General features: G+C 33.3%; 1 protein-coding gene across 1 annotated transcript in view; it reads left to right on the top strand.

Moving 5' to 3' along the window:
* Positions 1 to 12,069, top strand: part of Vinc (vinculin) — a 31,239-nt gene extending 19,170 nt beyond the window's left edge. The window contains exons 3-7 of the mRNA XM_065510359.1: positions 8,264 to 10,333; positions 10,403 to 10,520; positions 10,587 to 10,717; positions 10,907 to 11,305; positions 11,385 to 12,069. Coding sequence (XP_065366431.1) covers positions 8,264 to 10,333; positions 10,403 to 10,520; positions 10,587 to 10,717; positions 10,907 to 11,305; positions 11,385 to 11,489 — 2,823 coding nt within the window. The 3' untranslated portion in view covers positions 11,490 to 12,069. The remainder of the gene's footprint in view (positions 1 to 8,263; positions 10,334 to 10,402; positions 10,521 to 10,586; positions 10,718 to 10,906; positions 11,306 to 11,384) is intronic.
* The last annotated feature ends 285 nt before the right edge of the window (positions 12,070 to 12,354 follow it).

Genomic DNA, 12,354 nt, shown 5'->3' with positions numbered 1-12,354 from the left:
TAAAAACTTTTTTTTCGCTTTTTGGCTAGAACATAGTTTGACAGAAGATGTACATTAAACCACAGCGTATTAAGAAACAGCTGATTTTAAGCACTCACCTTGTTAATACGCCTTGAACTTGTATAAATTAGCAACAAATACAACATGTACAAAAACAACAGCTACTTTGTTTTTGTTAAAAGATAAGTGAACTTATCTACCTGTTGTTGTTTTTGCTTTTGGGTTTGTTGTATTTTTCACCACAACAACCAATAGTGAATTGACAGTTCAATTGTCTAAGCAACTGAATAAAAGAAATAATCAGCTGTTCTTCTAAGGTCACCTTCTATAAATTCACCTTGCGACTATCTGTACCAAGGCGTATTAACCTTCGCTTTACCAATACCCACCCGGGTGACCACTCGGTTTTTGTTAGCTTAATCATTTTTTTCATTTTGTTTCGATTTGAATAAAATTTAGACTCAATGAACAAATTTTAGAGTTCTATATAATTTAATAAAAACATTTTAAACTTTTTATAAGGTTTTTTCGATTTTTTAAAATTTTGTTCATCGGATATATGTATAGAAGTGCAGTATCACCCGGTTGGGTATTGGTAAACCACGTACATAAAAAACCTTTGGTAAAGCGAAGGTTAACAAGGTTTCTTATTTCGCCGTGGTTAAGTGTAGGTGTTCTGTCAAATTATGTTTATGTTTAGATTTGTTATTGTAAATAACATAGTAATATTTTAATTCGCCTTGATTTTGACATTTACTCCTCATTTTAACAAAAACGAAATTACTGTTGTTTTTGCATTGTTGTATTTGTTGCCGGGACGCACTCAACTTGTTAATACGCCTTGTACTAGACACTTTTTGTTTCTCTTTTCTCATATCAATGTTTAAATCAGAGATGTTCAAAAATAAAAATGAAGATGTATTGGTGAGAGAGCTACCCAGCAAACATAATTTATAAGAACAAAATAAAGAATGTTTAGATTTAGAATTTTTGCCAGATATAACCGATTTATTAAATGAATATAATTTAAATTTTAAGGAAATAAAAGAATACACATTATACGGCCGAAATTCTCTAAATTTTTTTATTTATTTCTGACTTTGTTGTTTTGTGTTCAATTGTAATTGAAACGCGTGTGTTTGCTTTGCTTCGTCCAAAAACCAACCAACAACAATGCTTAATGAATTTCTGAAAAAATGAGACATTTGTTACGCTCTTTTAAAGAGAATAAGAATATGTGTGTTGTTACTCAGCGCGAAAGCACAATGAAATGAACATCATTGGTTTAAATGCATTTAACAATGTAAATATTCACACAGCGAAATAGAACGAAAAAAGGAAACGAAAAATTTCTATCTGTCTATTAATTTCGCGATTGAATGATAAATGAGAAAAATGTCTGCCTTTCAATTTCTGCATTATAAAAAGGCACTAAGGTTACATCAACATTGTTTAAAAATAATATAAAGTTTGCCTAATTTCTGGGAAATTTTAAAAACTCCGTTATACACAATTTACAATTGTATTGCAGAAGTTTGTAATATATAAAGGGTCTTCCAATAGGGACTTACGAACTTTTCCAGTTGACAGCGACCATATTGTTGAAGCTAATTTGCCAAATGTTCTGTCATTTATTCGGTTTGTTTTGCCACATCACCATGGACGGATATAGCGTACAACACGTGCAAATTATTAAATTGTTTTTTTCCAAAATGGTCGCCATAATCGACCTACCATTTGTAGATGAATGGGCACGTCCACAAACAATATTGTCGAATTTGAGACGTTACCAATCCACAAGAGATTTAAGAGCATCTAATGCATTCCGAAAAATTTACAGTTTAGTGTGGATTTTGGTCTGGTCATTGGCCCATATTTCTTTGAAAACGACGTTGGCCAGGACTTCGCCGTCAACGGCGAGCGCAATAGGTCGATGATTACCAACTTCTTTTGGCCTGAATTGAATGAACAATCGCACGATTGATTTGAGGGCATCTGAACTGGCCACCGTTAGACTTTATCTTATGGGGATTTCTGAAATCGCAGGCCTACGGGAATAAGCCACAAATCGCAGCCAATATAACCCAGGAATGTTATGTTTTATACATAATGGGACATTGAGGCATTTCAAACGAATAAAAAATGTCGATGATATCTTACATTTACTTTGTTTTATTTATATTTTTAGATAGGAAGCGCTTTATATATGTATACTATACATATTTCTGAATTTTCTAATTGTATTTCAAAATATTTTAATAAAAAAAAAATATATATAAAATATTCCAATAGTAGTCCATAATAAATGTGGGTTTATGGGGAATTTATAAAGAATTTTCCAGTTGTATTTTAGAAATTTTGATATAAGTTTTCTGAAATTCTGAGCTACAAATAGAAAATTCTGAAATACAAATAGATGAAAATATATTGGTTTCAAAGCGATCGATTTGAAATATCATTATTTTAAGTATAGTGTGATTAATTATTTCCAAAATACAGCCCAATTGAAAAATATCAAGTAATTTAACAGAATTTAGTCAACAAATTGAAGGAATTTTAAACAAAACTTAAAACAAAAATAATAAAACCATCACAACCTCTTTCGGGTTTAAAACGATTCCTTCATCTCATAGATAATAAAATTAGACATTTCTGAAACACAAATATAAAATTCTGAAATTTAATTAGAAACTTCTGAACTACAATTCTTCATATTTTAAACACTAGTCCAAAACTTATTTCACAACCCACCTATTGCAAACACAAAAAAAACAGTGTAAACAGACACTTCGCATAAAAATGATTAATATGCTCTTTGTTTTTTGTAATCTACGACAATTAAAATGTGTAATTAAATTTTGACATACAGTAGCAATTTTGTATAATTTTACGTTTTTTTTAAACTTTTGCCGCTTATATGCAGCATGTCACATGATAAATGGCGTTTAAATTTTAATTGAAATAATAAAGGAAACATAATTCAATCAGAATTATTGTTTAGAGGAATTTGAAGTGGTAAATCAACATAGAAATTAAAATTTTGTCTACTTCTTTGTGATTTTTTAGCACGATGACCTGCGAAATCATTAAAGGCTTTCTGAACATTCGATTTGTTAGTCTAAATATTCAACAAATTTAAAATATTTAACAAACAGATTTGACTAGCATATTCTAATACAGAAAAATCTGATTGACACTATTGCAACGATAGTTTTATGTTAAATTCGCCAGTCAAGAGCATTACGAGTGGATGGGTGAAGTAGTTCGAATTGTCTATTTAATTGTTAAATTCTCTAATTGTTCAATTAAAGAACATATTCTTTTCACTATCTGCAACACAAAAACAAAATTTATACAGGAAGCATCTATGTATATTTGTTTTAAGTTGAAAACTTTATGAAAATATGTATATCACACTTTTAGATTTGGTTTTAGCAACTCCTACATACCTTTATTTCTACAAACTTATATTTACAGCTAAAAATGAAATATTAAACTGAATATGATTATCATAACTTTGGAAGTTATTTTCTAGCATTCCATGAATGAACGATAGCGTCATGGAGATGCAAAAAAAAGCGTAGGTACAAACGACATTGATCTTGCCAAAATAATAACACCTGCTCACTTAATTAAACGGCAAAAATACAAAATATATAAATACATATTCGGTTTTTTTTATTTGAACTTTTTATTTGGTCAGCTTTTAATCTGACTATTTCTGGTTAAAAGAAAAACGTTAACGAATTATGTGTAAAATGTTTCAGCTATTGTTTTTATTATAGCCTTCAATAATAGGTGATGATTTTGTTTATGTAAATCATACCAATCATTGGTGTTCCTTGTTAATGGGGATTAGAGAACCTAATCTGTAATAATTTACATATTTTTTTAAATGTATGACATGCTACAATCCCACCAGCAATGATTATCATATTTATTAGAGCAGAACTATAGTAATTTGTGTACTAAAACTATTTATAATTTCACACAACTTTCGACACTTGAAACATGTATTTAATTCAGCGGACACAAACTCTATTCTCATGTCCAGAATATCCAAAACTTTATAATTCCTTTAAATTTAGTCTTGCTTGCTCTGAGCACTACCCCATTCACATTTAACCGGATTAAGGAATCATTCATATTTTGCCTCATTTGCTGTTATATGTATATCTGCAAAAGAATAGATAGTGTTAGATGTTTAGAAAAATATGTATATAGGAATAGAGTAGGAAAACCACTCGATTAGTGCGATCACCGAGAATCTTCAATATAAAACGAAAGAAGTTATTAACTACACCAAAAGCAATAAGTTTTGATAAACATTTTAAGAATTGTTTCTGCATTAAACGCGTTCCAAAATAATTATAATTACTCCATCATAAAGAATAGTTAAGTCTGAATATTCCAGAAAGGTTAGGTTAGGTTCCATGGGCAGCCACTCTTAAAGCAGCTCACTTGAGTCCATTCAAAACTGATACTATTACAGGATCAGCTGGGTATTTATTATACGTCCGTTGTTTCCAGGCTAAACCAACCAGATTCTCTGATGAAGGAGTAGATTCGTCTAAGACTCATCCTTGATAGCTCATCTAAGCATGGTAGAAATGGAATTCCGAGGATGCGTTCCCTCAGGTTTATCAGAGCCGGCATTGACAGAATAGGTGGGACACCGTCTCCTCTTCTTCTTCATTATGACCAAGATCTCCTCCGGGCTGATGGCTCAGCTGGAATTTTAGCTATGGATCTGGGCTTTCGGGGTATCTCACTAAACGATACCAACTCAAGCCTAGATCCCGGCCATACTTCGCCCAATGATGCGACAGCATTCATCATTTTTTGTTTCACCATAACCCAATTTCATTGAGATATGGATCCGTTATTAGCACTTCGATCTATAACCGCCCCAACGAGATTGTCTCTGACAATCTCACTAAAGGATTTAGCTAAAGATCTTTGTGCCGCTTTGGGCCTTTTAGGTCCCGGTTGCTGGATCTTGGCTGTCGCTTCCTCCTCTGAACGTTGCCGTTTAGGCACCGCTGATGACTCAGCAGAAGGATATGAATACGAAGGTTATGAGCTTTCGTCCAAGAATGGGAAGCCTGTTGCTCCAGAAAGAAAACAAGTGCTTTCCTTTCTTTTATCGACAGCCGATGAAAGGCAATTTAGTTGCGCAAGTCTCTTGCCCAACAACAAAACAGCATGCAAAATTTTCTTCCCCTTAACCCGACATTACCTCTGGCATCTACAAACACAAGAGACTTGCGCAACTAAAGTGCCTAGTGTGAAAGGGGTCTAACATAACTGGATTCAAAATTAAATGATGTGCAATCGTCTATTTAATCAACAAATTATATCGAATCTTGGGATTAATCGTATCGCTTCGAAGTCGCTAAGATTTTACATAGATTAGTCTGACAAAAATGAAATTTTTCAATGTTAGTAACTGCAATGGAATGTTGTTTTTTTTCTGAATCATTTGGTTTTTCTTACATGTATATGATAACTTTTTCTGAGACCGCTTATCCGTCTGTCCATGTAAACCTTGTAATCAAACTATAGATCACAATTTGAACCCAATAGAGAGACCCTATTGAAATCATTTCATAAATACGTTAAATAAGGTTATTTTCAGAAGTTTCAAATACTTCAAAAATACATTACAACATTTTTTGGAAATCGGTTCACTTTTGACCCTAGCCCCCATATAACATGTACTCTCGAAAAAAAAATTTAAGAATCATTAATCAAATGCTTCCATCAAGATAAACTTATCCACAAATAAATGTTATGTAAAAAGGGGTTTTATGAGGATCGCCCTTTAATTTAAACTATCCAACATATAAAGCCTCTCACGAAAGTCAATGTATTGCCCACAAGTCTCATTGAACTATTGTTATTGATATAAAATTGTGCATAAATAATTCTTTATTAGATTTTAAAATTAAATTGTTTAAATATTAAAAATTAATGCAATCGTAAAATAAAATAGTTTCATTCTGATTACCAAATATTTATTGACCTCCCTATATAATAAATACTATTTTATATTTTCTTTCAATTTCTTTGAGTTGCAAATACATATTTTGAACTCTTAAGTTTATATCTAGATTTTTATTAAAGCATTTATTTTTTATTTTAAGCGTAACTAATAACAAAATTTAGTTTCACACAAAAAACCTCAATGAAAAAAAACATCTATCACAATTTGGATGAGTAACACCGATTTACAGCACTAAAACAACTGAACTATCTTCTTTAAAAAAAAAAAAAACATCTGTCAAGATTTTAATCGTGCTACACCCACAATCTAATATTAAATTTTATTTTAAAGATCATCGTGATGAAAGCTCGACGTTAGGATTTTTTCATCGTTTAATTTGAATTTGTCTCATGTACTATAGTTTTTCCACGGTGATCTGGCTGTTGTTTATAAAATTTTATGATTTTGATCTAATGCCAAAAATGTATTTATGTTTGTTTAGATCTTTGAGTATTTTAAAAAAATATTATTTTGTTTACTAAAAAAGCAAAATTGAATCAAAGAACCGCACATATTCAAATTTAAATAAACAACAAAATCTTTAATAAACCATTTTTGACATAGATAACCTGTAAAGAAGATTCCTCTTACAAAGGTTATCTCTAAACATAAATAATCCCAGATGACCTTTTCAACCTGCTTATTTTCTCATAAATTTTTTGAAAGTTATAAGCATAGGCGACATATAGATAGGTACTGAGAGCCAAAACCTAAGTCTGCTGTCAAAAATATAATTCATGAGAATGTATTGCCATGTATTTTGTTGTTGTATCCCCGGATCTATGATCATAAGTCTTAAATCAGTATCCGAAAGTCAATAGTACTTAAATGACTTACATATGTATCTTAGGTTTTAAAATGTATGAATTAATCCGATGAGGTGAATTGTTCAATTGGAGATATTTAACATATTACTAGGGTGATCGATACTTCGACATTTTTTAGAAACCGGTTTTCGGTTTCTTCGAAAATTTGCAATTTAATATAAACCGGCTTCGGTTTTTTTATAATAACCGGTTAACCGGTTTCTTGGAAAAATATTAAAACGCCTAGAAATAAGAAAAATAAGAAAAAATGTTTTATTTATTAAAATAATAGTGATTAAAATAATTATACTTTATTACTTCACAAGGTCTTCGGTTCAAATTTGACCCATTTTGAAATTAATATTTAATTTTTTCTAAAATTTAGTGGTTGATATTTTTGATATTTTATGAATTTTATTTAATTTCAAATGTCAACAACTACGTTAGGTTGTTAGAAAAACAAATTGGCAAAAAAAATCGATAAACTTGTTTGCACTTAAGGTCTTTTGTTACGCACAATTAAGTTACATTTTTTCAGAGTTTTGGTAGCACTACAACATATCTTTGGTAGCTCTAATATATATCTGTCTCTTTTCATCATACTTGCTGAACATTATACTCGAACTACCGTTTTTCTTATCCTACATAAGGTCTTCGGGTAAAATTTAACCCATTTTAAAATTAAAATTGCATTTTTTCTAAAAATTAGTGGTTGATATTTTTGATATTTTATGACTTTAATTTAATTTCAAATGTCAACAACTGCGTTAGTTTTTTTTTAAAATAATCTATTTTCTATAAAATAGTTGAAGTCATAGAGAATTATACATAGAGACGAGACACTCCCATTTGTCAAACAAAAATACGACAAATAATATTTCTGATACAACAACAAAATACATTGTCTAGCATGTATTTTGTTGTTGCAAGAGATAGGTTTTTGACAACAGACTTAGGTTTTTGACAATTCCGTCTCGTGTCTATGTTAACCTATGGTTGAAGTATTCGTTTTTATTTTTTTGGATTTTGAATATTTTATAAAGTTTTTAATACACTAAGGGCCATTATTACAACATGCCTTTATAGTTAAAGTTAACATTAGGGGTACCTTTTTCTATTGCTTAAAGTTACCTTTAACTATAAAGGCAAGTTGTAATAATGGCCTTAAAACTCATAAAAACACACTTTTAGAAAAAACCGGCTATTCGAGGAGAAAAACCCGGTTTCTTCGATATTCGAAATTTGAGCTTTTCAAAAAAAACCGAAACCGACCTTACCAATAAACCGTTTATAACCGGTTATTAAAAACCGGGCCGATCACCTTACATATTACATAATCTCATATTTTTTCGCATTGGATATATAGGAAAATTTTGTTTTACTAATTATGTTTATTCTTTACTTACCCCAGGTATCTCGCTTAGTTATTCTTCACGAAGAAGCCGAAGATGGCAACGCTATGCCAGATCTCAGCCGCCCGGTACAGGTTGTATCCGCTGCCGTTACCAATCTTGTAAAGGTTGGTCGTGATACCATCAACAGTTCGGATGACAAGATTCTACGCCAAGATATGCCATCAGCATTGCAACGCGTTGAGACTGCCTCGCAGTTGCTTGAAGAAGCTTCAGATATGTTGCGTGCCGATCCATATTCAGGAACTGCCCGCAAAAAGCTAATTGAAGGAAGCCGCGGTATACTGCAAGGCACCTCTTCGCTTTTGCTCTGCTTTGACGAATCCGAAGTAAGGAAAATCATACAGGAATGTAAACGCGTATTGGACTATCTGGCGGTGGCCGAAGTTATCAATACCATGGAGGATTTAGTGCAATTCCTTAAGGACTTGTCGCCGTGCTTAAGCAAAGTTTCTCGGGAAGTTGGAGCACGTGAAAAGGAATTAACTCATCAGGTGCATAGTGAAATATTGGTGCGTTGTTTGGAGCAAGTTAAGATTTTGGCTCCCATCCTCATTTGCAGCATGAAGGTGTACATTCATATTGTGGAGCAACAGGGTAAGGGTGTAGAGGAGGCAGCCGAGAATCGCAACTACTTGGCCTCGCGTATGAGTGATGAAATTCAAGAGATTATACGTGTTCTCCAGCTGACTACCTACGACGAAGATACTAGTGAATTGGATAATTTGACTGTGTTGAAGAAGCTTAACAATGCTGTCAACACCAAAGCTGAGTTGGCCAACGATTGGCTTAACAATCCCTATGCCTTACGTGGCGGAGTGGGTGAAAAAGCTTTGCGTCAAATCATCGAAAATGCCAATGAGATTTCTGAACGCTGTTTGCCTCAAGATTCGTATCCCATACGTCGTTTGGCTGATGAAATTACCGCCATGGCCAACAGTCTGTGTGAATTGCGCCAAGATGGTAAGGGAGCATCACCCCAAGCTGAATCCTTGGCACGTAGTATACGTGAGAAATTGGGTGATTTGCAGTCGCAAATTCAAAATGCCGTCGTTGGGGTAGATAAAGCGGGAGTACAACAAACAGCCCACACCATTCAAGGTCGTTTGGAACAGGCTGTTAAATGGTTGCAGAATCCTGAAGTAAATGATGGAGGTTTAGGTGAACGTGCAGTTAATTTAATTGTAGAAGAAGGTCGTAAGGTAGCTGAAGGTTGTCCTGGCCACCAAAAGGCAGAGATCATGCAATTGTGTGACGAAGTAGAGCGTTTAAAACGTCAGGCAGCCGGAAACACACCGGTAGCCAAAGAAGCTGCCAAGAAATTGACACAAAAACTACACGAACTGAAAGCAGCTGTACAAAATGCTCTAGTAAATCGCATCGTACAAGACTTTATGGATGTTAGTACGCCTTTGAAACAATTCACAGATGCAGTAATGTTGCCCGAAGGAACCCCTGGACGAGAACAGAATTTCAACCAGAAATCCAACAACTTGCAAGCATTTAGTGATCGTGCCTCAAAAACTTCTCGTATGGTGGCAGCTGGTGGTGCTTGTGGCAATAAGAAAATTGCCGAAATTTTACTCTCCTCAGCTACTCAGGTGGACTCGATGACACCACAACTCATCAATGCTGGTCGCATTCGCATGAACTACCCTGCCAGCAAGGCAGCCGATGAGCACTTGCAAAATTTGAAACAACAATATGCCGATACTGTTTTGCGCATGCGTACTTTGTGCGATCAAGCCACTGATCCTGCCGATTTCATTAAAACTTCCGAGGAACACATGCAAATGTATGCAAAACTCTGTGAAGATGCCATTCATGCCAAACAACCCCAGAAAATGGTAGACAACACTTCGAATATTGCCCGTTTGATCAATCGTGTCTTATTAGTGGCAAAACAGGAGGCTGATAACTCAGAAGATCCGATATTCACGGCCAAACTAAATGCTGCTACAAACCGTTTGGAAAGTTCTTTGCCCGCCATGGTAGGCGATGCTAAACGTGTAGCTACCAATATCAATGATCCAGCGTCAGCTCAAGCCTGGAAAAACTCATTCCAAAGAGTAAGTAATTAAACATTAATTGATTTAGTTATTAGAGTATTATTATATTAGTATTTGTTATTTTGATAGCTTTTGGGGGATGTGCGGGACGTGAGAACTGCTATGGCTCCACCAGCACCACCATTGCCCGATATGCCACCACCACCAATTCCAGAATTCAGTGCTATGCACTTGTCCAATCAAAATGGTAAGTTGATTTCGAAGAATATATTACTTTTCTCAATATATTAACGTGAATTTCTCTTTGTTTTAGTCGAACGTGCTCCTCCACGACCACCTCTACCCCGTGAAGGTTTGGCTCCCCAAAGACCACCTCCGCCAGAAACTGACGATGAAGACGAAGGCGTGTTCCGTACTATGCCTCATGCCAATCAACCTATTTTGGTACGTTTGTAGAAATAATTTGATCCATTTAGGAGACTTTTTAAAACTTTGATTTTTGGTTTGAGTAAGAACAATCGAAGCATATTAAAATTTAATTTTGATCTTTGGTTGTTGTTATTGTATTCCAAACCTACTGTACCAAGTTTTTTCCGTAAAACGGATTTTAACTTAAAAATTTTCTTTTATTAGATTGCTGCCCGTGGTCTCCATCAAGAAGTACGTCAATGGTCTTCCAAAGATAACGAAATCATTGCCGCCGCAAAGCGAATGGCTATTTTGATGGCCCGCCTGTCTGATTTGGTGCAATCCGATTCTAGAGGAAGTAAACGTGAACTTATTGCCACAGCGAAGAAAATTGCCGAAGCTTCCGAGGATGTAACACGTCTAGCCAAGGAATTGGCCCGCCAATGCACAGATCGCCGAATTCGTACCAACTTGTTGCAAGTTTGCGAACGTATACCAACTATTGGTACACAATTGAAAATTCTATCCACCGTCAAAGCCACTATGTTGGGTGCTCAAGGTTCCGATGAAGATCGTGAAGCTACCGAAATGTTGGTAGGCAATGCCCAAAATCTAATGCAAAGTGTAAGTACTACTAACAATCCAAAACATCCATATACATAGTTTAAAATTCCGCAATTTTGACAATTTCAAATTATTCCAGGTTAAAGAAACTGTGCGTGCTGCTGAAGGTGCTAGCATTAAGATCCGTTCAGATCACACCAATCGCTTACAATGGGTCCGTCGCCAACCTTGGTACCAATACTAAAGAGAAGCCACCTTTTGCTACATCTACAACTTCTCTATATTATGTTAATTTTCATTATTTTTTTTTTTTACTTAAAACTCCTAACTTTAGTGCCTTAATATTAACAATGATTGTGAATTAATTAATGATATTTATTATTACTCTTAATTACTTTATTTGTGCTCATTATCAAAATATATACATTATTTGATATTATTGTTTTCTTTTTATTAAATTTTTAAGTGTCTACAACGAATTTGCTGCTCCTTTATCAATACTATTTCATTTTTTTACATATTAAATTTTGACAGTCTGTGTGCAATACAATAAAATAATCTTAAATTAGTTTACAAATCCATAATGACCAGCATTTAATAAATATTTCAAATTTGATTTACATTAGTCTATTGTAAAACAAAATGGTTGCCAACATTTATTAAAAATATAAATTATTTAGCTTTTTTGTTCGATTTCAAACATAATTGCAATATTTCAAATGTATTACTAATCTTTAAAAAAAAATATTTTGATTAAATCTTGTTTATTTTAATTATGATGTCATGTGTCCAAAAATAAAAATCCTTAAAAAATAAAAAATAAATCTAGTTTGTTTCATTCAATTTAAAAATCATTTGAAGACGGATATATACAGATGATTGCTAGATAGAAGAAGGAAAAAACTTAATAAAATTTGAAAGTGAAAGCCAAAACTAAAAACTTAAAATCTGTAATATATCAAAAAATACTTTTAGAAAAAAACGAGATACGACCTTTTTATATTAATTTTATAATTTAACTAACATTTGTCTTATATTTTCTTTTCACTTATTCGTATCGAAATTTTCTTCTGAATTTTCTCTTATCTATACATATATTTTGTTATACA

The sequence above is a fragment of the Calliphora vicina genome, chromosome 4 (assembly GCF_958450345.1).
Source record: "Calliphora vicina chromosome 4, idCalVici1.1, whole genome shotgun sequence".
NCBI lineage: Eukaryota > Metazoa > Arthropoda > Insecta > Diptera > Calliphoridae > Calliphora > Calliphora vicina.
This window is presented reverse-complemented; position numbering and strand designations above follow the sequence as displayed.